Source organism: Pteronotus mesoamericanus, unplaced genomic scaffold (assembly GCF_021234165.1).
Source record: "Pteronotus mesoamericanus isolate MK-2021 breed Mesoamerican mustached bat unplaced genomic scaffold, CSHL_Meso_final contig_20, whole genome shotgun sequence".
NCBI classification, from domain to species: Eukaryota; Metazoa; Chordata; class Mammalia; order Chiroptera; family Mormoopidae; genus Pteronotus; species Pteronotus mesoamericanus.
The window spans coordinates 5,861,642-5,886,542 of NW_026555085.1; the positions used below are offsets into that span (position 1 = coordinate 5,861,642).

Below are 24,901 nucleotides of genomic sequence, written 5' to 3' on the forward strand. Positions count from 1 at the left end.
AACACTAGCTAGCTCTGTCACTTCTCTGAGCCTCAGTTTCCTTAACTGTCGAATGGGCTAATGATAGAACCCACTTTCCAGGGCTGTTTCCATGCTTGTGTAAATAAAGCCCTGAGCCCAATGCGTGGTCCCTAGTGGGCAATCCGTATTAGCTATTACGTGAAAAATATCACATGCTCCTGGGGGAGGAAGGCCAGATCATAAATGAATCAATATCTGAATATCTAAGCCACTTTAAGGAGATTAAATTTGTCACAACTCAGAGTATGACCAAGTGTCAAATTCTATTGTACAGCATCTATAAGGAAGGTGTGACTCCTGGGTTAGGGGGTGGGGTCCCCCCAAAACTCCCCCATCCCCCACCTCTGCTGTGTTCTCTGTGACTGATGGGGAGGATTGTGGAAGCCAGTCTGCTAAACTTTTGGGGGGGGGATGACTCAAATACAGCCTTCAGCTCACTAGTCAAGAATATTGCTGAAGTGCTCAGGCAGCAAGGAGTGCTGGATCAACCTTAAAGGCCCACAAGAGAACCTTCAGACCCAACCTGGGGAGTCCATAGCCTTGGAGGCAGTTTCCTGAAACTAGGCTGGGGGATGGGAGAGAGAAAGGGGACCCATGGCTTCGCCCTTCCAGGGCCTGACTTTTCTCCTCCAGGGCTCTCTCTGCACCCAACTCCCACCTCCTGTAAGAATTCAGAACCTAAGCAACCCCCATTGTGGGGTGGGGGTGGGCGTCAAGTGGGAGGTGGGTAGATGAGAACAGGGGTGATTGACAGCAGGATGCCAGGGCTGAAGAAGGAAGTATAACTTTAAAGCGGCCCGTGCAGGACTGGACAGAGGCCACATGAAACATACGGTACATTCCAGCCCCAGTGTAACAAACTGTACCAGCCTTTTTGAGAGCTGGGAGCTCCGAGGAGGGGAGGAGAGAGAGCAGACGTTCCTTAGAGGTTGGGCCAGCTTCCTCCTCCTCCACTTCTCCCACAGCTCACACCGCTGGGAAAGTCCCGATGTTACTTTTGCAACCACAGGAAACCTACTATCCCTGCTCACACTCTGTACTCAGTGTTCTTCTCAGCAGCTCCAGACTGAGGGGGAGCAATGAGCGGGCAGTGGGGAGGGGGTAGGCGCAGGCAGCCACAGCAGCCCTGGTAATAATATCAGGGGAGGTAGCAGGCCTCACTGGGACTCACAGTCACAGTCTGTAGGCGCTGCAATGGAGGTAGAGATGACAGCGAGGTGTAGGGAAGGAAGTGCCTTGGCCAAGGTCACACAGCCAGTTGTTCAGCAGGGGAGGCCCAGAGCGCATCTAGAGCTGGGCAGCGCTGGGCAGCCCTCTTGGGTGTAGTGTGTAGGAGTGGCAGGCCAGGGAACAGGCAGTACCTGGGGACTGAGGGTGGGGAGCCCCGATCCAACGTGCCTCTAAGCTCTGCTTGGCTTTGGAGAGGTCTATCTTAGGCATTGTCCCCGCCATCCTTCCCAAACCTACTCCCTTCCTTAAATATTAGAGATAATTCATGTAAAGTGCCTAGCATGGATCCTGGTTTGTGACATCAGCCACAATGAGTCACCTCCACGCCTCCTCACTCCTCCTCCACAGGCACAGGTCAAGGCCTAGAACCTCCTCGGGTCTTTCTCGCCTATCACCACCTCCTTCCTACTAAGTCCCTATAGCTCTTACAAACATTTGGCTTGGGTTATTATTTAACCTCACATGCTGTGTGTTTGTCTCTTCAACTGGCCTGGCAAACTGCCCAAGGGCAGGAAATCATATCAATGCACCCAATATTTATTGAACATCAACTCCAGGGCCAAGCTTGACCTGTGGGGGATGAGCTGAGTGACAGGGGAGGCCTCAAAGAAGCAGACTTTGTTTCTGCCTCAAGGACTTTCTAATCTGGTTAGAAGGACAAGATTAGTAAACAGATCACTAGAATATGAGACAGACCACACACTGTGCTGTGAGAAGCATACAGACCCAGTGATCTGGGCATTCAGAGGGGGGAGAAATCAGATTTGGCTGGTGCGCTTCCAAGCAGGCTTTATGAACTGGAGCTTGAGAGACGGGTGGACATGGCATGGTAAATGGCACGGCCAACTGTGAGGTGCGAAGAGGAAAAAGAAAGGGCTTGTGCCTTACATTCTTTATATTTATTTATTGATTGATTTTTAGTGATTTGAGAGAGAGGGTGGGAGGGAGGGAAGGAGAGAGGGGGAGAAAGAAAAACAATTCATTGCTCCATCCGTTTACGCATTCATTGGTTGCTTCTCCTACCTGCCCTACAGGCATCAAACTGGAAACCTTGGTGTATCAGGAGGATGCCCTAAGCAACTGAGCTATCCAGCCAGGGTCGTGTCTTAAGTTTTAAAATATAATTTAAAGACCAATATAATTTAATTTAATTTAAAGAGTCTTCCATACAGTAGGCGCTCAGTATGTTAAATCCTTGGTTTGGAGGCGGAGGAACTTTCAGGACTAGCTCTCAGTAACATCTTTCTGTAGAAGGAAGGGTAAGGAGAAAACGTGGCTCTGAATAAATATGGCTTTTGGGGCTGGACACAAAGAGAGAGGTCAGGCTCCAGCTTGGGGTCGTCTCCCTCCGCCCTACTGTCTTCCTCCTGTCTGTGCCTGGGCTCTTCCTACCCCTGGCGTCCCGCCAGGGAGTTCCCATGCTATCCAAAAAGGGCTGGGCTTGCTTTGCTAGCCCCTGGGAGTCCCTGGAGTCTCCAGGCTGGTGTGAAGAACGGATCAGAAAGGGAGCCAAGGAGCTGGGCTTCTTTGGGGGATCGCTTGAATTGGCGCCCTCTACCCGGCTTCCATTGTCACGTGACTGCATCCCAGGGCTCCCAGGGCTCCCAAGGCTCCCAAGGCTCCCAAGCCTGGGGCTGGAGCGTTCCCAGCTATCCTCCGACAGACTCCTGGGCTCAGCGCTGGTGAAGCCTGAGTGGAGCCTTCTCCCTGGTGGAGTTACACCACCTGTCCGCCCCATCCCCACCCCCAACTGTGCTACTCCGGGCCCTACACACGCCTGGGGTTTTACACCAGGGCTCAGGGTTGGGCAGGTCTGGGTGTTCTAAGGCTGGTGACCACGTAGGGTTATGGGGGCCGGTCGGCTGGGGTGCGCGTCCCTGGAGCCCGTGTCTGGCCCAGGCCCAGCGCGCTCACAGGCTGCGGCGGGGAGGTTCCGCGCCGAGCGCAAGCCGCAAGCACAAACAGAGAGAGGAGGCTGGTGTGAGCGCCTGGGCCCCGTGCCAGCGCGCCGGGGCTGGAACACAATGTCCCGAGCGGGCGTGCGAGCGGGGAGCGAGAACAGCCTGACTCAGCAGCTGGGTAAGTGGGTGTGCTCGCTCACCAGATAAACCGCTCTTGCAGCCTGCGGTCAGCAACGACCCGACTCTCAAGCGGGAGGGGCGAAGTCAAGGCTGGCTCCGGTTCCGGCCCTCTCCCCAGCCTAAGCGCTTGCTCGGGACCTCCACGTGGCCCGTTGGCGCATCCCTCTGGCTTCTCGCCCCTCCAATACAGCGGCCTACAGGCCCCAGCCTGAGCAGAGCAGACTCTGCCCACCACGCAGGGGCACTCTCCTCACGCCACCAGCAGGTGTGGCGGGGCGTACAGCTGCTAGATCCAAGTCTAATTTCCTCCAAACCCCACCACTCTGGGAGGCCTCTGGACGATGTAACTCTTCGTTGCAGATGGAGGTAGAAATTTGTTCTAGGGTGGTGGGAAGCAGAGGAAGAAGATGCTGGGAGAAATGGGATATGGGGCAAAAAGATCTCCCCCATCTCTTGTCTCAGCTGACCCAGAGTTGAGTCTCTTCTGGTCTGCAGGTCTGCACCCCTCAAAACGACTTGGCCCCTGAAGATTTCCTCAGAGGGAGGGAGAAGGTGGGAGGTACTTTGAAGCCTGAGACCCTGCTTTTCTGCCTTACCCACCCTCCTACCCAAAGCCACAGCAAAGACCTACAAATACTGCCACCCAGCCACAAAGCTGCTTCTTCTTCCTCCTCTGCGCCTTGTGTACCCTGTGGTCTGGTGGGGCCATTGTGAGGATGACAGCCAGGAGTTCAGATAGCAGCCCAGTGCAGTATTCTTCCTGGGGGGCAGGGACCTGACCCACACCCCAGCCAACTGCGGTGTCTGCAAGGTACCCCAGAGGACAAGCTGTGCCTGGAGTGTGCCAGGGCAGGCAGGGAGGGGCTCAGTCCTCTGCCGAGTTCCCGGAAAGGCCCTGGCAATCACACAGGCCTGGGCTCCTGCACTTTCGAGGGTGGGGCTGGAGGAAGGACCCTAGGCTGCTGAGTCCCCTCTGGGTCCCATCTGATGACATCTCTGGCACCCTCTGTAGCCAAAGGTGAGGAGATGGATGCCAACACAGGCATGGGCCATGGACCACCTTCGCACATAGACAGGCATACTGCCCACACATCTGCTTACCCAGCCAACACTCACAGAATCTCCCAGTCAGGAGGCATCTTCGTTGTTACTGACTGTAAACTTCTACCTGATCTATGAAATCTGTCCATGATAGTCCAAGTCATTGATTGTTCTGAAGCTGTTTGCACAAGACACTCTCTCATAATGTAGCCCACTGTCCTTCTGGACTCCTTTATCTCTAAACCCAGTCACATACAGGTCACCTGCCCTCACATGGCCTAGAAGTGACTGAACTTACGTTCCTCACACAAGCTCTTCCCCGTTGCCTACCATGGTCCTCCTATCCCCCAAATTACCATGATGGTAGATTAATTTTTAACTATTTTCTCTCTACCATATATCTGATCTTTTACCAAATTCTTCTCTTTGTTGCTTTTATTACAAGATGCATTGTTATTTTTCTGTCACCCTTTCTTCTCTAACTCCACAAATTTCACCTTTCGCCCAAATTCCTACAGCAGCTGCTACAGTCCTTTTTTTTTTTTTTTTTTTTTGGTCCAGGGTTTTTCTTCCTCCTACACACCCTGTGGAATAATCTTTCTTAAACACTGTTTATTGTGTATGTTATCAACTTTGGACTCCTCATTAAGCACATTGAGTACACCAGCTTCTAACTTGTGTGCTCCATATGAAGGGACCCGGATTCATTCATGCTGTGCCCAGACCAGAGTGCAGCACAGGGCTGGCGCAGTGCCGGAAGGCAGCAAACCACCTGTCTGTTCTGTTGCTCTTTTCTCATTGTAACAGTTCTCTCTCTAGACTTGGTCTCCCCAGCCCCATGAAATCTGTTAGCTTCCTGATGCTCACTCAGGCCCTTTGGTTTTGAGTAGCAACTATTTTTCATTTCCCAAAATCTTCAGAGACGGGTGGGGAAGGGAGAGGCTGACATCCAAGTTTGAGCCAAATACCAACTGCAAAGACCTTGAGTGCAGAGTGGAATGAGTGCAGCTGCCTCCTGGGAGCCTCTGCTGCAGTGAGAAACAAAACCACTGAGGAGGGTGGAAGGCAGAAAGGAGAGTGCATGCAGTGGCTTTGGGTTTAGAGGGATCCTGCCATTCGAGATCCCAGCCTTTCTAGCTCTGCATCCCTGGTCCCATGCCCTCAGATTGTTCTCTTTCTTGGCAGCACATCCTCCTTCGAGGAGGTAGATTTCCACCCCATTTTGATTATTTTGTCATCAACTTCCCTCTGAGCCTTATGAGCTGTCTTCAATCTGTTCTATACTTTGTTTAGTTATTACCTGTAGTACTTTAAATCCCATAGATTATAAACTCTTACTGCAGGGACAGTGTCTTTTTTAAATATCTATTTTGAGAAGGAAGCAGAGACAGATGGGACACCCAGATTTTGGAGGACATATAAACTTGGGTCTGGATCCTGGTTCCAACACTTAGCTGTTTGGCCTTGGGCAAGTCTCTTAACCTCTCTGAGCCAGTTTCTTCATCTGTAAAAGGCACTAGTGATATTTGCAGAATGAGGGGCAAAGATGACAGACTACCAAGTGCCAAGAAAGTGCCTGTTGCATAGTGAGAAGACAATAGCTTGCCTTCCCTTCTCTGCACGTTTGGAGACCCCTGAATTCAGGGATAAGGTTCCTTAACTAATGTCCGCCCCCCACCCCCGCCCCGCCGCCCCCAAATACACACACTGAGACACTTTTAAGCATGAATTGCACCACTACTACAGACCTAACTCTGGGACTTGTGGTTACGCTACCCTCCTAACTCAATAACCAGTGAGGAGGGCAGGGTTTGGATGGAGCCATGCGGTCACCCAGTGCCTGAGAGTGGCGCCAATCCTAGTTCAAGCTCAATGAACGTTTGTTGAATGAACCAGCGAGTGAATAAGAGATTGAAAAACCCGCCCCCACCTCCTCTCGGCCCCACCCGAGTCCCAATGCCTCTGGCAGCCTCCTTTCTCAAATGTCTCCTCTCGCCTCCTCCAGCTGCTCCGCCCTGCGCCCCGCCCCCAGTTGCCTTGACAACGGTGACGTGTCCGTTAGGGGCGTCCTCTCTCCATCCACCGCGGGAAGCTGGGGCCCCTTCTTATCCCAACCTGGAGAAAGGATGAGGTTGGTGTCCTCCACTTTCCCGTCCCCGCCGGGCCTGGAGCTAACTACGTCCACCTGGCTGCCCCGCTGGAGCACGTGGCTAGCGGGATGCGGGTTCCTCTCCTTCTCCCTCTCCGCCGCGCTGAACTGGCGGAAGCCAGGAGCATGTCGCCTTCAGGCCCGGGGATCTCTCTCCACCTTTTCACCCCCGACCAACCAGTGCATCCCGAGAACCCGAGCCCAGCACTCAATCCAGGCCCTCCCTTCTTCGGGCAGGCTTCGGGCTCCTGGGGGATAGGCAAGAAGGGTGGAACGCCGCGGGGAGGCTGGGCGCCACAAAGCGCGGGAAAGAGTTAAACAAGGTGCAGGCGGCGGGGGTGGGGGAGGAGAGCGAAGGGAAAGTGAGAGCGGGGACGCGGGGGAGGGGTGGGTGTGGGGAAACAGCGCGAAAGAACATCCTGTGCCCGCTGCCGGATGCGCGCGGGAGGGGGGACGGTGGACCGGGAGGGAGGGCAAGAGGGTGGCCCCAGGCCGGGAACGGCGCCGCTTCCACCCTGCCTGGTCCTCGTGCTCCTCTGGGGGCGCCGCCCCTCCGCTCCCTGCGCCTTCGCCGTGTTTCTCCCAATCCCTACGCCTCCGTGGGAGTAACGAGCTACCGAGAGGCCCCGGAGTCGGGTTCCTGGGCCGGGATGAGTTACCTGGAGAGTGGACGACCTCTGAGAGTGAGGGGCCCGCGGCAGGGCACGGCCCCCATCCTTTCACCTCTCTGCTTCTGGCTTTCTGCGGGGAATCTCGCGCGTGTTGAGTGTGTTCTGTGCACCGAGTGAGAACACATTCATTCCTGACTGCAGCACTTCCCGGTAGTGGTAGGTATTAATAGATCAGTGTTCCAGAGGAGGAAATTGAGTCTCAGATTGTGGAATTTACCCAGACTCACACCGGTTGGATTCCGAAGGCTTTTCATTAGAGCAATCTAATTTTCCCTTAGCTTCTGTGCACACGAGCCGTGGGCCCCTCCAGAGTCACCCTCCTTAATGACCTAGAACTCTGTCTTGCACCATAGGCCCCCCCCGTATTGTATTAGGTTTTTCAAATGTCTCTAATTTGCAATTGTTCGAGGCAGGCAGCAGGCGGTTAAATGGGTTAACATAGTTGAGGGTGATTAGCCTGAAGAAGACCAGGGTAGGAGGGATAGGGAGTAAGTGGAAGGGGTTGCGTGAGGTGCCTTTCAGGCCTCATTGAAGCCCATCAACGTGTGCTTACAGCCTTCCCATGCCCAACGTTTTTAAACAGGTCAAACCTGATTATAATAGTAATTATCATCATAGTCAACGATTGGTGAGCTGTGTGTGTCCGGCACTGTTCTGAATACTTAATCCCTACAAACAACCCCCTAGGTAGGTATTCCCATTTTACTGGTGAGGGAAATGCAGCGCGAAGAAATCACAAAGCTAAGTCCGTTACTGAGCTGGTTTTGGGCCTGGCAGTCTGGCTACAGTCCACACTCCCACTGGACCAAACTGTACTTGTCGGGATTGAACATCAGCTGTGAAGGTAGAAAGCTGAGGCAGATGGCAGAGAGGCGAGTGCTAGGGCAGCCAATGTCCTTTTGCCTTGATGAGGGTAGGTGAGAAACTTGGGGGCTGGCTGTGTATATGTGGAATCTCAGACTTCTCTCTTGCCAGTGGTTTCAGATTTCTGGATTTGACAGAAAAGCCAAAACAAGAAAACAAAAGCCAAGTTTACACAAAGAGTTGCAGATTTCATTTATGCTCTAAGGACATTTCAAAACACAACTACTATCTATTACCATAATTTCATAAAAGCTAGTATATTTTAATTCTTCTTAAATTAAGAAAGACATCATCCGAATCAAAAGCTGTCATTCCCAAGAAAGAGCAGTCATTGACTTTACACCAGGACATAGACATTCCTGCCTTTACTTTTTCATTGTGCTGTGGACTAGTGAAAATGGTGCAATGCAGGGACGGGGTGCTGGGGGGGCGGGGGGGTGGGAATGTCACTGCCTCTAATCTCTTTGAATCGTTTGAGGACTGAACCGAAAGAAATGGACTTTAGGTGTAGCAAGAAGGAGCTAGGTTAGAGCCAAGAAAGAGTTCTCCTTTGGAGGCCTTTAAAGAACATGTGAGCTCCACGTTTGCTCAGGATGTGAGGGTTGCAGAATCAAATCCATGGATTGGTGAAACCAGTAGCTCTGTGTCACACCCCAGAAAAGGGCAGGGACCTTGTTCTGAGGGATCTATCCACAGATCTACCAGAATAACCTTAGCACCTAAAACAGCCCTCATCAGGCAGCTGTTTCCTTCCTGTAGTTCATGGGTGGTGACTGTTGGTCCCATGGCCATGAGGAGGCCTCTGGGGGCCTCTCCTTGTAGGGAGTCCATGTGGCACTTGGGGCTGCAGGGAGGGGTAAGACTGACTCTTGAGGACCAAGGATGGCAGAGCAAAGAAGAGAATGGCTATGTAAGAGTGTTGCACTCAGCTGGGTATAATGGCGAAGGCTCTGGGCGGACAGGCCTGACTGTCTGCATCATCCTTGTGGAGGCTGTTTTCCTATTTCTCCACCTCCTTCAAGCCCTGGTGCAGCCCAGGACCCAGAGCCTTCTAACAGGAGTTCACAGCTCAGCAGGTAAAGCTCTGTTCTGGTACAACCATGCTCAGTGCTGGCCCTGGGCAAGAGCCCTGCTTGGGGCTTGTCACTTCCTGGTTCTGTACCAGAAGGTAAAGTCAGCAGATGTGGGGGCATGGAGTGAAGGAGGAGAAGTCTGGTCTCACCTGCCCCATCCTAGTAGTGAAGATCAAGGCCTCCCAAGTTGGGCTTTCATATTCCAGGGTGGTGGCATCTTCCGAGTCCAGAGGAGACCTTGAGCCTCGTCCTGCTCTGTGGTGGTAGGGGGTGCGGGGTGGGGGGTGGGGAGAACATGGTACTCACAAAGTTAGATGTCCATCGTTTAAAGGCACAGACCTACCCCAGTTTTAACCCTGGGGTTTTAGAATGGATCTCCTTGGGTTACAAATGCAGAAACTGAGACCCAAGCAAGGGCAGTCCCTTCCTCCTCTGGGGTCAAACTGGTTAAATGGGCCTGGAGCTCCTGTACCTAGATTCTCTGTCACTGTTCTGCCTTCAAGTCCTCAAAGAATGACAGAAGTCATGACTTGAGCACCTACTAAGTACAGGATTGTGCTGGATGTTGGAGGTGCAGACAAGTGCCCTTAAAAGCTCTCGGTCACACAGGTAAATGAAATATACAGGAGAACATGCAGATGCTGGAAGATGGCGGGTTTGCCTCGAGGCTCTGCAGAACTTTGTAAGGCGTGTCCCTCTTCTCAGGGGGCCCTGCCTGCAGAAGCACCTGCGGCCCAGCAGGGGGTCTGGCGAAGAGCCTGAAGATACGAGGGACAGGGAGGTGAGGGAACAGGGGCTGCCAGTGGTCACATCCCAAACACCCCTCCCAGAAACTTCTGGAGGCCCAGCCCAGAAATTGGGCCTCTGCTGCCCTCTAATGGAAGAAAGGCAGCCTCCAGAGCCACCTACTGGGGCCCCACCAACCTGGCTCCCCTAAAAAAAAAAATTGATGTGAAGACCCTTCCTGCCCTAGACTTTTTAAATCCATGGACTCGACCTTCATTTCCTACAGCCTCTAAGTTAAACTTTTCTTCCAAGCACCTCTGGCTGTTCTGCTTCCCGACTGCCCTCCATCCCACCATTTTTCCAGTTTCCTTTGTTGCCTGGGTTCTGATTCTGGGACTCTGGTTCCTGGCCCTGTCAGAGTTCTGGTTCCGGAAGGCCTTTGCCAGGTGCCTCGGGCCTAGCTCCCACCTGGGTGCAAGGCAGCACTGAGGACATGGGCAAGAGCGTCCAGCAGTGCCTGGGGCAGCTGGACATCCGCAAAAGTGTAGTGGGCCTGGCCACGGGCGCCGGGGCCATCTACCTGCTCTACAAGGCCATCAGGGCTGGCATAAAATGCCAGCCGCCCCTCTGCACCACCTCGCCCATCTGCATCGCCCGTGAGTGTCCGGGCCCTGGGGAGAGGGCCCAGCCCCAAGAGCCACCTGCTCCCGAGGCCTCCAGTATGGGAGGGCCCAAAGGTGACTCCTTCAAGTTCCTCCTTCCTCTTTCTCTTTCCCATTTTCCTTAAGCCCACCCTAGCTCAGGGTGTCTGGGTAGTGGACAGCACCTTGGGGACCCTCAGGACTCATCTGGCAGGCCTTTATATTCTACATTCACTCTAGCTTCCGGGATGCCACTGTGAGAATTGAAAAGGCACCCTTTCTGCAAGACTTTTTATTGCATCTGCTGGAATATCATTGCCTTATACTAATTATGATGAAATACTACATATGCCAGGAAATTATTATAGTAATATTAAGAACTATAATATTTATTATGTGAATAATACAGCATTAGGTATGATGCCCTTGTGCAGCACACACCCTGTTCAACTGTACATGGTGGTCCTGCATGTGGTGAGGCAACTCTTCAGAGAAGGCAAGGCAGCTTTGTCCCCAGGTCCTTCTACCCCTCTTCCCAACCCCACTGTTTCATCACTTCGGAGTCCGCAGCCTGAATGGGGCTGGGTTGGCTGTCTAGGCCTGGCAATCGAGCGAGAGCGGCACGGGCGGGACTCCGGTGAGCTCCGGAGGCTGCTCAACTCTTTGGAGTGCAAACAGGATGAGTACGCCAGGAGCATGATCCTGCACAGCATCACCCGCTGTGTGTACTTGCTGGAGGCCGAGGTGAGGGAAGGGAGGTGGGAGGTCCCTCCTAGTCAGCCTGGCCCCTGGGGCCTACAGCTGATCCCTGTCCCCTTGATTGGCCAGACTGTGTCCTGGGACTTTTCTCTCTGGCTGATGTTGGCGGGAGGGGTTGTGCTGAGAGGTCTTGGGACGTGGGGCAGGGGAGAGCACTGGGCCTGGGATAGGCACTTCTGGCTCTTCGCCTCTCCCGGCACACCCTAGGCCTCTGCTTGCACTACCGATGACATCGTGTTGGTGGGCTTGATGCTGGATGACAAGGACAACAGTGTCAAAATCCAAGCTCTGAACACACTTAAGGCTTTCTCTGGCATCAGAAAATTCAGGCTCAAAATTCAGGTGAGCCCAGGGGCAAGAGGTGGGACATAGTACCTGGGATGCCTGCAGTCCATGGGTCCTTTAATGAGCATGGGATAAGTGGTCACATTCCAGAAGTTCGTTCAGGACTGATTTTATAACCCAGAAATAGCTTTTTCCTTAGAAATAAGTGTGAAAATGGAGTATCTCCAAACCACGAACAGCAGAATGTCCCCCGAGGTTCTTTCTGACACCACCTGGGTGTTCTACAATTCAGTGCTGACACTACCTGGAGTTAGCACAGACCCCCCCAGGTCAAGCGCTTAGTCCCACCAGACTGCCCCCACCCCCACTTCAGATGCTAGTCACAAGTCTCAGTGCTTCTGACTGACTGGCTATAAGTTTGGAGGTTCCCACGACCCCCTTTTTTAGGTTTGCTAATTCACTAGAGTGACTCTCAAAACTCAAGAAAACACTATTTACATTTTCTGGTTTATTATAAAAGATAAACTGAGGAGAAGCCAGTGGAAGAGATATTTAAGGCAAAGTATGGGGGAAGGGTCAGAGATTCCATGCCTTCTCTTGGCACACCTCCCTCCTAGCACCTCCATGTGTTCAGCCCAGAAGTTCTCTGAACCCTGGCATTTTGAAGTATTTATGGAGGTTTCATTATGTAGGCATGATTGATTCATCGTTGGTCATCGGAGATTGAACTCAATCTCTGGCCCCTTTTTTCTCCCCAGAGGTCAGGGATGGGGCTCAACGTCTCAACCCTTTAATCATGGCTTGGTCTTTTTGGCCACCAGCCTCCATCCAGAAGCTATCTAGGACTATGCCACAAGTCACCGCATTAGCATAGGTGCCAGGGTGATGGAAAGAAGCTCATTATGAATAACAATAGACCTTCCAATCAGGAAATTGCAAGGATTTTAGGAGCTCTGCCTGGAACCAGGGACCACACCGCCCACGCTGTGCTGGTGAGAAGCGGGTGGCTGGGCCCCTGATGCTTTGGCTGCCACCACATAGAGAAAGTATAGCCGACCAAATGTCAGTTCCCCCAGCTTCCCGCTAGCAGGCCCCCAGCCTTACCTGTTTCCACACCCATCTTCTTGCTGGTGCCATGAAAACAGGGCTTTTTTCCTGTCTGTGGTCAATGTTAGTCTCTGCCTTCGGCCTCACCCTGTCAGCCAGTCTGTCTGACGTGGCCACTCCCACTCCTCGGCATCGTATTGAGCAAGCTCTAGTCCCTCCCATCTTAAAAAAGCACAACTAAAAAAAAAAATCTCTTTCTTGACCTCCAAACTTCTTAAAAATGGTCTCCCTCTCCCAAACTGAAAATACGTGCCACATTTAAAACTTAGAAACACTACAGGTGTACAGTAGAAAGAATAGCAATAAAAGTATGCATGAGCAGAACCCAGGCTTAGAACTCGAACATGGCCAGTAGGTTAGATGCCCTTCCCCAAACCCAGCCTCCTCCCCTACCAGAGGCAATCATTTCTCTGCATTTTGTTCATCATTTCCTTGATTTCTTTGCAGTTGTACCATGTCTGCATGGATCATCTTATATTGTAGCAGGGCAGGGCAGACAATAAATGAATAGGTAAAATATGCTTTGGAAGGTTTTTAAGCTTCCTATATCTGGAAGTATGAAGTTTGCATTGTGTGGTTTGTCTTTTCCCTCTCAACATTGAAAAATTCATCCTTATTGCTGGGGGTAGTTCTGTTTCCTTCTTTTCCACTGCAGTTTTATTTATGCATTTGCCCACGGGTAGGCATTTGAGTAGTTTGCATTTTGTGCCGTGAACATTCTATAGCATCTCTCTCTCGGGGACGCAGGAGGCTTCCTCCAGGGCCTGTGTGCAGGAGTGGAATGGCTGGGTGGGAGGCTGTGCCCAGCTTTTAGGACGGCTTCTATGTATGTGCACCCTCCACCAGCCCTGCAGGACTGTTCCCGTGGCATCATTTCCTTCCCAATTCTTGCTGTTTTCACACTTCAATTTTTTTGGCATCAAATTATTTTTGGGGGGGATAACAGGTCTCCAGGTGTTTGCTTTCTTGCTGCCTCTCTATCCCTCACCTTCCCAGTTTCCCAAAGGCTGTGGTTCTAAACATTATCAGAATTGCCTGGAGAGCTGATTAAAAATGTAGATTTGGGGGCCCCATACCCAGAGTCCAGTTCAACAGGGGATCTGTGTTTTTCACAAGCCCCTGGGCATCGCTGTTCCTTCTTTCCCCAGGGTCTGTGTCTGGAAGACCTGACCCTGTTTCCCCTCTCTCCCCGTGAAAGCAGCCACCCCTTGGCCTCAGTCTTCATCTAGATGTGCTCTCCTGCATCTCTGTCCACAGTTTGGGGACTCCCCTGGCCTCCAGACCCATGACCAGCAGCTCCACTTAGCCCAACACATTCAAAATGGAGCTCGTCCCCATTCCCTAAGTTAGACCACCCTCTCCAGATGCATCTGATCCCATCACCCCCCTGCTTGGTCTTCCTTGAGGTTCCCCACCTCCCTGCCCCAACCCCAGCCATTTACCCTGGATGTTTCATGCTCTCCCAACTCCCCAGGCTTTGCACCTGCTGTTCTCCCTGCCTGAAACCCCTTCCTTGACTTTCTAACTCCTATCTGTTCTTGAGATCTTAGCAGACAGCCAGGGGTGGGGGCAGGGAGGAGCAGGGTTCTAGAGGGAATGCTGTGGTCCTCACTCCAGGATTCTTGTTTCCCTTTTGTGTGGCTCACAAAGGCACAGCTTGTGAGGTTCTGTCTTGGGTAATACCTCTTGGTCCGAGCATCCTGTATCTCAGAGGCCAACGTCCCTTTGTCCATTCAACAAAATGTCTACTGAGCACTTACTTTGCACCAAGGCCCTGTGCTAGGCACTGGAGATATAGCAGTGAACAGAACAGGAAAGATCCATATACCAGTGGAACTTCCATTCTAGCAGGGCAAGGCAAGGGAGGCAATACGCAAAAGTAAACTATCACAAGTGCGACAGAGAAAAATATAATCAAGAAGGTTGGTAAGGAAGGCTGGGATGAAGGTGGTGTTGAAATTTCATTAGGACCTAGGGCTTGATGAAGAGTCTGTAGAAATGACACCAAAAAGCATCATCTATAAAAGAAATATATAAGTTGGACTTCATCAGAATTAAAAATATTTGCTTTATGAAATACCCTGTTGAGAGGATGCAAAAATAAGCTACAGACTGGGAGAAAATATTTGCAAACCACATATCTGACAAAGGACTCATATCTAGGTTATATGAAGGGCTTTCAAAACTCAATATTAAAAACAATTCAGTTAGAAAATGGGCAGAGGACACGGAGATATTTCACTGAAGAAGGTACACAGATTGCAAATAAACACATGAAAATACAACACTAAATGCTGGCAAAGATGTTGAGAAACTGGATACCTCATACATTGCTCATGGGAATGTAAAATAGTTTGGCAGTTTCTCTAAAAATCTAATTATACCAAAAAAATCGAACTATACATCTACCATACAAACCAGCATTTGCACTCCTGGGCATTTATTCTATTTGCTTTCTTTCAAGAAATGAAAACGAATTTGCACAAAAACCTGTATATAATTATTTATAGAGGCTTCATTTGTAGTAGCCCAAAACAAAACAACCAAAATGTATCTCAGTAGATAAATAGTTAGACAAACTGGTAGTCCATACCAATGAAACACTACTCAGTAGTAAAAAGGAATGAACTATTGATACATTCAACAACTAGGATGGATTTCAAGAGCATTGTATTGAGTGAAAAAATCTCAGATGGTCACAAAGTGTGATACCATTTCTATAACATTCTCCAAATGTTGAAGTTTTAAGAGAAAAGGCAGATTAGCGGTTGACAGTGATTAGAGCTGATTTGGTGGGGAGGGGTGTGATATAGGGGCTCCCACAGGAAAGACGTTTGTGATGATGGGATAAGTCTGGTATAACCTGTTAATTGCAGTGGTGGTTACATGAATCCACACATGTGATAAAATAACAGAATTATACACACGCATTGCACCTATACCAGTTTCCTAGTTTTGATATTGTACTGTATGGAAAATGTGACCACTGAGGGAAACAGGGCGAAAAGCACACAGGCTCTCTCCTTACTACTTTTGCTGTTTCCCCTCAAATAATTATGAATTCAACTTCCTGTGAATTCATAATTATTTGAAAATAAAAAGTTTAAAAATAAAAAGTGTTATACGTGTGTCAGTGCTATGGAAAAAAAAAAGATGGGAGATAAGAAAGACTGGGAGGGGAGTGGTGTGGCAGTTTTAAAGAAGGAGGTGGTCAGGGAAGGCCTCACTGAGGTGACATTAAAATCCCGAAGGAGGTAAGAGTGAGCTATGAAAACCAGGATTGAGAGCATTCTAAGTAGAGGGAACAGCCAATGAAAAACCCCAAAATTAGCATGTATCTGGCACGTTCCAGGAATAGCTAAGAGGCCGGTGTGATGGGAATCATGCAAGCAAAGGAGAGAATAGATGAGGCCGAAGAAATACTGGGGGAAGAGGGGCAGATTATATTGGATTGTTAGCCACTGTGAGGACTTCAGTTTTTACCCTCAATGAGCTAGGGACTCTTTTATTTTAAGATTTTATTTATTTTGAGAGAGAGGGAGAAAGAAAGGGAGAGAAACATCAATGTGAGAGAGAAATATCAATCAGTTGCCTCTGTACATGCCCCAACTGGGGACTGAACTGCAACCAGGCATGTGTCCTGACCAGGATTTGAACCAGTGACCTTTCGCCTTGCAGGACAATGCCCAAGCAACTGAGCCACACTGGTCAGGGCTAACCTAGGGACTCTTGAGCAGATGAGTGGCCTGTCTAACAAGTTTCTTGTTCTGAAAACAGGTACAGGGATGGAGTGGTGGAAACAGGAAGGCAGGAGGCTATTGCAGAGATCAGATGTGAGAACAGTGGCTTAGAACAGTGTTAGAAGGTGGGTGATGAGAAGCGGCTTAATTTTTGATAGATATTTAAAATTTATTTTTTAATTATATTTTCTTGATTATGCTATTACAAGTGTCCCAGTTTTACCCTTTTGCCCCCCTCCATCCAGCTCTGCCTCCACTCCCTCAGACATCCCCAACACAGTTGTCTATGTCCATGGGTCCATGCATATATGTTCTTTGGCTACTCTGTTCCCTATGCTGTACTTTACATTCCCATAACTATTCTGTAACTACCAATTTGTAGTTCTTAATCCTTTCACCTTTTTTGCCCATCCCCCTGGCTCCCATCCCACCTGGCAAACCATCAAAACTTTCTCTATATCTATGATTATGTTTCTGTTCTGCTTGTCAGTTTATTTAATACCTTAGTCTCAATTGTTGATAGATATGTACTTATTGCCATTTTATTGTTGATATTTTTGATCTTCTTATTTTTGTTTGCATCCATCTTGTTTGGGACTCTCTGTGCTTCCTGGACTTGTATGTCTATTTCCTTCACGAAGTTAGGGAAGTTTGCTGTTGTTATTTTTTCAAATTGGTTTTCAATTTCTTGCTCTCTCTCTTCACCTTCCAACGCTCCCATATGTTGGTATGCTTGAACTTGTCCCAGAGGCCTCTTACACTATCCTCATTTTTTATATTCTTTTTTCCTTCTGGCTGTTCTGATTGGGTGTTTTTTGCTTTCTTATATTCCAAGTCGCTGACATGATGCTCAGCTTCATCCACTCTACTGTTGATTTCCTGTAAATTGTTCTTCATTTCAGTTAGTGTATACTTCAAATTAGACTGGTTCTTTTTAATGGTTTCCATGTCCTTCTTTATGCTGTTGAAGTTCTCTCTAAGTTCACTTCCTCTTCCCCTAAGCTCCTTGAGCATCCTTATAACCAGTGTTTTGAACTCTGCATCTAGTAGCTTGCTTGTCTCCACTTCGTTTACTTCTTTTTCTGGAGTTTTTTTCTGTTCTTGCATTTGGGCCATGTTTCTTTGTCTCCTCATTTTGGCAGCCTCTCTGTATTTGTTTCTGTGTATTAGATAGAGCTGCTATGTCTCCCAGGCTTGGTAGAGTGGCCTAATGTAGTAAGAGTCCTGTGGGATGCAGTGGAACAACTACCCCTAGCACCTAAGCTGGGTACTTGAGGTGCACCCACCATGTGGGCTCTGTACCCCCTCCTCTTGTAGTTGAGCCTTGATTGCTGTTGGCAGGTCAGTTTACCCAGGCCAGTCAGCTGCCAAGACTGGCTGTAACCACTGACCACCAACCTCTTATCACTGGGGGAGATCAGCTGTGCAACGCCCATTCCACAAAGCAGGACTTACTTCAGCAGGGCTTTGGTGCCCACTGAGTTAATCTCTTCAGTGTGTCACTTGTGGAAGTGGATAGGTGGTGCTCCAATGTGGTCTGTAGCTGTCCATTGGTTGCACAGGCTCTGAAGCTTCCTGGGAGATGCAGGCCAAAGTCAGCCACTGATTGCATTCTGTCCAGGGCTGCCTGGCATAAGCTACAAAGCAATCCTGCAGATGGCTGCTACTTGTGCTAGGCTTGGAGGTGCTCCAGCAAGGCCAAGCTCTGAACCAAGGCCAGCTACTGCTAGTGCTATGCCTGGGGCCACTTAGCAAGAGGTATGGAGCTTGCTGAGTCCAGATGCTGCTTGTTTGAGAGGATTTAGGAAAATCTGAATCATGAGTCAAGACAAGCCATTCATATGGAAAAGTCAGGGGAAACAGCTTGGGTGGGCCCTAAAGTTGGGTGGGATGGAGCCTCAAGGCATCTCCAGGGTGTGGCAAACAGTGTGAGCCATATTGATAGAGTTTCAGATATTGCGCCTACCTGCCAGCCAAGTGGCTCTGTGCAGGGGCAGGCTCATAAAAAGAACAATGGCCTCTGCCAGCAGTACTGCCTGGGAGAAAGCTGTCTCCCAGCTCTTGCCCTGACGCCAGACACTAGAGTTCCTTCCTGTATGCCTCTGGTGCCTTTCAAGCTGCTGCCCCAATGTTGGAGCTCAGAGGGAGTGAGTCTGAGTAAGTCCATGTATGGGCCCTTTAAGAGGAACTGCCTGGGAATCCAGCAGTTTCTGTCTTCTACAACCTCATTTCCCACTGATTTTTACAGCCAGAAGTTATGAGGGCTTATCTTCCTGGCACTGGAACCCTGGGCTGGGGGGTCCACTGTGGGGCTGGGACCCCTTACTCCTGAGATATCTCTCCCAACTTTTATCTGCCACATGTCAGTGTGGGACCAGCCTGCTCTGTATCTCTGCCCCTCCTACCAGTCTCCATGTGGTTTATTCTTTAATTCTATAGTTGTAGGACTTCCATTCAGCTTATTTTCTGGTGGTTCTGAATGATGGTTGTTCTGCAGTTTAGTTGTAATTCTGATGTGATTATGTGAGGAAGCAAGCCATGTTTACTTAGGCTTCCATCTTAACTTTCTCCTGTTGATAGATTTTTGGAGGTAGAGCCAATAGATTTTTCTGAAGGATTGGAAAATGGCTGTGAGAAAGAAAGTAGTCAAGGAGGACCACAGATTTTTGGCCAGATTTTTGGAAGGCAGGCCAAAAGACAGAAGCTGAGACACGGAAGGTGGTGAAAGTAGCAGGTTTTGGGTTGGCAATGTGTTAACTCTGAAAGGTCTATTAAACATTCTGGGAAAGAGGTGGAATTGGCACCTGAATATATGGCAAGTTCAGGGAGAGGTCTGGAACAAACTTGAAAGGTGTTAGCATATGGATAGTACTTAACACTTAGCCTGGATGGCATCACTTCACTAAGGGAGTGATGAAGATAGAGAAGAGGGGTTGGGCAGAAGAACCAGGAAAGAAGTCTGTGAAAGAGAAGCCAAATGAAGAAAGAATTTCAAGAATATGGGAATGGTCAACTGGGTAAAATAATGTCAGGCATTTAAGTTAGAGGGAATTGTCTACTGAGTTTGACTCAGGCATGACGGGTGGGGCAGGGAAGTGTGAAGGCAGAGGCTGGGGTAGTATTGGAGATGATCATACAATAGCAGACCCTCCCTCCCTCCCGCAGGAACACTTCATCAAGGTCCTAGAACTGATATCCACCATCTGGGACTCAGATCTGCATGTTGCAGGCCTCAGGCTCCTCAACAACCTTCCACTGCCTGACTTTGTGCACCCACAGCTGCGACGGGTGATGCCTGCGTTGATGGAGATTCTTCAGTCGGACTATATCCTGGCGCAGGTGCCTCAAGACCATGGCCCAGGCCCTGCCCCCCTGACCAGCCCTGGCACAGCATCTAGAGGGAGGAGGCCCAGACTTACCTGCCTTCCTTTACTATTTCCTTTATTTAGGTACAAGCCATACGACTGCTGAGCTACCTGGCACAGAAGAATGACCTTCTCTATGATATTCTCAACTGCCAGGTGAGAAGGGAAGTGATGAGGGGCTGATGGACATCAACTCAGATACTGGGAAAGGAGGAATTGTGGATTCTCCAGACAGACTTAGCCTTGACAAGGTTGTCTTGTTCCTTTTCCTGCCTCTGCACTAGATACATTGAAAACCACTCTCTTTTCTGTTATCCCAGTAGAATCGTAATCAATTTTGTTGGGAGGGGGATCTTCTTTGAGGGGCTTTCTAAACTCTGAGAATCAGGAGTACAGGTGACAAAACAAAAATTAATGTAGTTATTTTAGTATTTGGGAAAAGTTACTTATAACAAAAACCATTAAGAGAAATAGACAAGGTAGCTACATAATAATTAATCTTTCAGAAGGATAAATCAACTCTAAACTTATATGAACCTAATGATATAATCTCAACAGAGAGATGGCAAAACTTTATAGAATTACAAGGAAAATTTTTTCTATTTTTTTCATGTTTTATTAAGGTATGATTGACAGCTAAATTTGTAGGATATTTAAAGTATACTTTGTGCTGATGTGATATATGTATACATTGTGAAGGAGTCCCACCATCTAGTCAATTACCACACCTATCACCTCACACCTTTTTTGGGGGAGGGGCAGTGAGAAAATTTAAGTTCTAATCTTTTAGCAAATTTCACAGATATAATACAGTGTTTTCCACTATAGTCCCCATGTTTTACATTAAATATATATCCCACCTCCAACCCCTGGCAACCATTTTTCTCTGTTTTTATGAGTTTGATTTTTTTTTTTCTTTTAAATTCCACATAAAAATAAAAGTGATACCAGGTAGTATTTGTCTTTCTCTGTCTGGCTTATCTCACTTAACATAATGTCCTCAAGGTCCACCCATGTTGTTATAAATAGCAGGATTTCCTTCTTTCTCACAGTGGAATAATTATAAAGAAAAATTGACACATCCACTACCACGGTGGAAAATTTGGAAGATTACTCTTTCAGCAATTAATAGATAAAAACCTAAAACTAGTTAAGGGTACACTTACTGGTAATAATACAAATAAGCTTGAGCCATGAGACATACCCAGAATGTTCTGCAATTGGTAAATGCACATTCCCCTCAAACAAACAAAATATTTATAAAAAATTAACCACACCGTAAACTTTAAAATTTGTCTTATTTCTCAGAATCAATATTATTACCAAATTTCTCATTTCTCATGACCACAATGTAATTATGTTAGAGAATGATAATGGAAGGAAAACTAAAAAAAATATTCCATACAGTTGAACCTGAAACTTAAGTATATTGGGGTGTTGAGGCAATAGAAAGATGAAAGAAGAACTTTAGGACTTGCCTTGGATTTCATTCCCATCCTCGCTCCATCCCCATCACAGGTGCACTCCAACTTCCTGAACCTGTTCCAGGCCGCACAACCGGGGAGTCTGCTGTTCGAAGTACTGGTGTTTGCCGAGCGGCTGAGCGAGGGCCGGAACACGCCGCACTACCGCGCCGTGAAATGGCATTACAACGAGCAGTCTCTGCACGAAGCTCTCTTCGGGGACGAGTCACGACTGGCAGACCGGCTGCTCGCCCTGGTTATCCACCCGGAGGAGGAAGTTCAGATCCAGGCCTGCAAGGTCATAGTCAGCCTGCAGTGCCCCCAGCATATGCGTGTGCGGCCCTCCTCCTGCCAGACCAGTCATTCCTACTTTAATAATGGGGAATAAAATTAAGGAGAGCCAATAAATGAGTGCAAGAGAGAAACTTGAGGGGCAGTGTCTTTCCAGGGCCTTCCAGGGCTGTGGAGCGATTTTGTCCAACCTAACCCTGGCCCTAGAGCATGGCAAAGCAGGGGCACACCTCCCAAAACACACCCCCACTTCCCTGTTTAGGGGACAGACTCCCCTCTTCTCTTACTGCCTTTCAAGTTGCAATGTGAAGCCAATCCTTTCAGGTGGCTGCAGGGAGAAGGCAAGTTTGGGGACTGAGGCCAGAGATAATCAACAAAAGACAGTATAACATTGGGTTACTGAGGATGGACTAGGCTGTGCCTCACTAACAAACGACTTCCAAATTTTAGCAGCCTAAAAATGATTAAGGTTTTTCCTTATTCACACTATGTGTCCATCAGGTGTGTGGGCGGGGTGGAGGAAGGGCAGGCATCTGTCTCACATCATCTTCTCTCAGGGACCCAGGCTGAGGGTGGCTCTTTGTCATGTTTCTGCAACTCCTAGAGAAAGCAAAGGAAACGTGGCAGTGGTCACTGTCCCTTAAAAGTTCCACCAGAAGTGGTGCTCACCACTTCTGCTCACATTTCACTGGCCGAAAGGGATAGGGGAGATCAATCTTACCATGTATCCAAAGAAGAACTGAAGATATTTGGTGACAGCGTTAATGGCAGAGAACTGCAGGTACATTGGGGAAGAGTGAGAGCTCTGGAATCAGACTCTCAGGTTCAGATCCCAGCTCTGTCACTAGCTGTGTGGCCTTGGGCAAGCCATTGACCCTATTGGAGCCTCAGTCCCCTCATGTGTAAAGATGAACATAGTCTCTTTCCTCTGCCACTGCAGAGTTGCACAGAGGCAGAGGCTTGCGTGCCTTCAAGATTCTGCTCCACCCATAACCCACCGCCATGGCCTGGGAAGGCACTGCTGCTGGAGGTGTAATGCGCGCTAATACTGCTTGACAAGAGGAGCCGAAGACTGCCTCCTCCATGATGGCCTAGCATGTGGAATTCACAAAGCCGCCAAAGCCTTAGACAAGGGCCAGTCCCACCTTTGTGTGCTTGCATCCAACTGTGATGAGCCTAAGTATGTCAAGTTGTGCTGAACACCAAACCCACCTAATTCAGGTTGATGACAACAAGAAACCAGGGGAGTGGGGAGGCCTCTGTAAAATCAGCGAAGCAGGAAAACCCCGTAAAGTGATTGGCTGTGCTGTGTGGTGGTTAAGGACTATGGCAATGGGTCTCAGGCCAAGGATGTCACTGAGGAGTATTTCAAATGGAAAAAATGAACAAATAAACTTGGCTTTTGTTTCTCAAAAAAAAAAAAAAAAAATTGCAATAGTTCTTATCTCGTGAGTCCCTCGGGGGGATTCTATGGAGATTACCTGAGTTAAGGAATAGAAGTCACGATGTCCTGCCTAAAGAGTATATTCATCAAAGCTTGGGTCTGAGGAGCTAACAAATCGTCACCAAGAAAATGAAAAATTAGCAGTGGGAAGGTCCTTGGAAGGCACTGAGTCTGATGTTTCTCCAGTCTCTTTGCGTTATAGGCACTAAGGAGTTCCAGGGCCCTCTGTCAAGCACCTTGAAATGCTCCTGGAACCAGAGTGATTGTGTAACATATAACCATGCCGTGAGGTCTCCAGAAGCAAGAAGACTGTCAAACCAGTATGGTCACCCCTTCTCAGGTTTTCCCATTCACTGCATTTCCCACTGTTCATTCATTGTGTTATCTGTGATCCCTTGCTGGCACACAAACAAACAGTACTAGTACTGATTGCTAATGGTTTAAGAAAACATTATGGGAGAAAGCCTGAAAATTGGAGTTATTCACAGTCTGCTACTACTTGATTTAGGAGGCAGAACATGGTGACCCAGTTATAGAACTCCAGTGTTCCTTAGAGGTAGGGTTTGTGTGGGGAGCACGTAGTCCAAGGCCAAGCCTGGCATTTTGCTGAAGGGAAAACAAGCCCAAATAGGACAAGTGACTTGCTCGAGGTCACATGACTGGTCTGGGGCAGAAATAGGATTAGAACCATTTAGTCTTGGGCTTTTCGCTTTCATATTCCTTGGCCTGAGCCGCATGAGAGTGGACCATGCATTCCAAGCCAGAGTCTGTGGCAGATGGGAAATAACTCAATGCTTCTGGCTTTCAGGGGCCAGTTTAGGACTGACCTACTTGAGGCTATCTGTCCCTGACCTAGGACCTCATCACTTGGGTGGGTGGGGGTGTGGTGGGTAGAGGGTTATGGATGAGGATGGGCTGATCAGAGAGAGCCAGGTCCTACTAAGGGACGGTCCTTGTCACCATCTCCCAAAGACTGACTTGTCTCTTCTCGGGCAGTCATTATCAGATCTGTGTCACCAGCCCTCATCTTTCTTTTGAGTTCAGGCCTGAGGCTGCTCCTTCCTGATACTTGGGTACACTACTGTCACCCCATTGGAACTTTCAAAAGCCAACACCACCCCGCCCACTCCTCAGCCAGCTCCCTGTGTTCCCATGCTCAGTACTGAACACCACGTTTAGCTGCTTCTCCCCACTACAGCCCACCAGCCATTCTGAATATCTCTCATCTATTCAGTTCTGCAATTTCCACAGCTGCTACCCTGTTCCCTACATCAGGACTTTTGGATGGTCATTTTCTTACTTCTGGTCTCCACCCTCTCCAGCCCTACACATTCCAAGATACTCTTAGAAACTCACATTGCATCATCCTCAAAAACCTTCAGGAGTTCCCCTGTGCCACAGTGAACTTCCAAAGCTAGGCCCCAGAGCTAAGTCATATGACCGGACAAGTATAAATGTACTTATAGCCAAAACAGGTTGAGTTTTGTTCTCAGAGATATGGTCACTCACCCCTTCTATCATGGTAACCACAAATAGATTAGGTTTGCATTTAAGGCACTTCACAATGTGGTCATCTTGCCTGCTACTAGCCTAGCATGTCAAGTCCTTCTCTAGCCAAACGAGCAAATTAGCCTTGCCTCTGGGTTTTTGATACAAACTTCTCCTGCCAACAATGCCCTTCTTTCTCCTCTGCACTGGGCTGCTCCTAAGGCATCTACTGCAGCCTAGAGCCTCCTTCAGCTGTGCCAGCCTTTGCAGCTTCCTGCAGCACTTCTCACGCGAACCTCTCATTTGGCGTTTGTCAAACTAAAGCTTGAGTCTTATCAGACTTGTTCCTTTTGCAGTGGGTCATATCTGCTTAAAGGCCTTGCAGGCAGAGCCTGCTCTGGGTTGGCACGTGACAACAATTGGCTGGTGGTAATGACAGGAGAGTGGGCAGTGGGCGATGAG

General features: G+C 49.0%; 1 protein-coding gene and 1 pseudogene across 3 annotated transcripts; both read left to right on the forward strand.

Moving 5' to 3' along the window:
* Positions 1 to 10,334: 10,334 nt before the first annotated feature.
* ARMC12 (armadillo repeat containing 12) lies at positions 10,335 to 21,641 on the forward strand. Of its 3 annotated transcripts, none has more exons than XM_054569270.1 (6): positions 10,335 to 10,512; positions 11,096 to 11,241; positions 11,464 to 11,598; positions 19,554 to 19,727; positions 19,838 to 19,909; positions 21,272 to 21,641. In XM_054569270.1, the coding sequence occupies exons 1-6, from the start codon at positions 10,350 to 10,352 to the stop codon at positions 21,602 to 21,604; spliced, it is 1,023 nt and encodes a 340-aa protein (XP_054425245.1). In that variant the 5' UTR covers positions 10,335 to 10,349; the 3' UTR covers positions 21,605 to 21,641. The 3 variants fall into 3 exon arrangements, with proteins under 3 accessions (XP_054425245.1, XP_054425246.1, XP_054425247.1); XM_054569271.1 differs by having other exon boundaries at positions 10,350 to 10,593; XM_054569272.1 differs by having other exon boundaries at positions 10,350 to 10,512; positions 21,302 to 21,641.
* An 868-nt stretch (positions 21,642 to 22,509) lies between these two features.
* On the forward strand, positions 22,510 to 22,927 carry LOC129067410 (40S ribosomal protein S12-like; annotated as a pseudogene).
* The last annotated feature ends 1,974 nt before the right edge of the window (positions 22,928 to 24,901 follow it).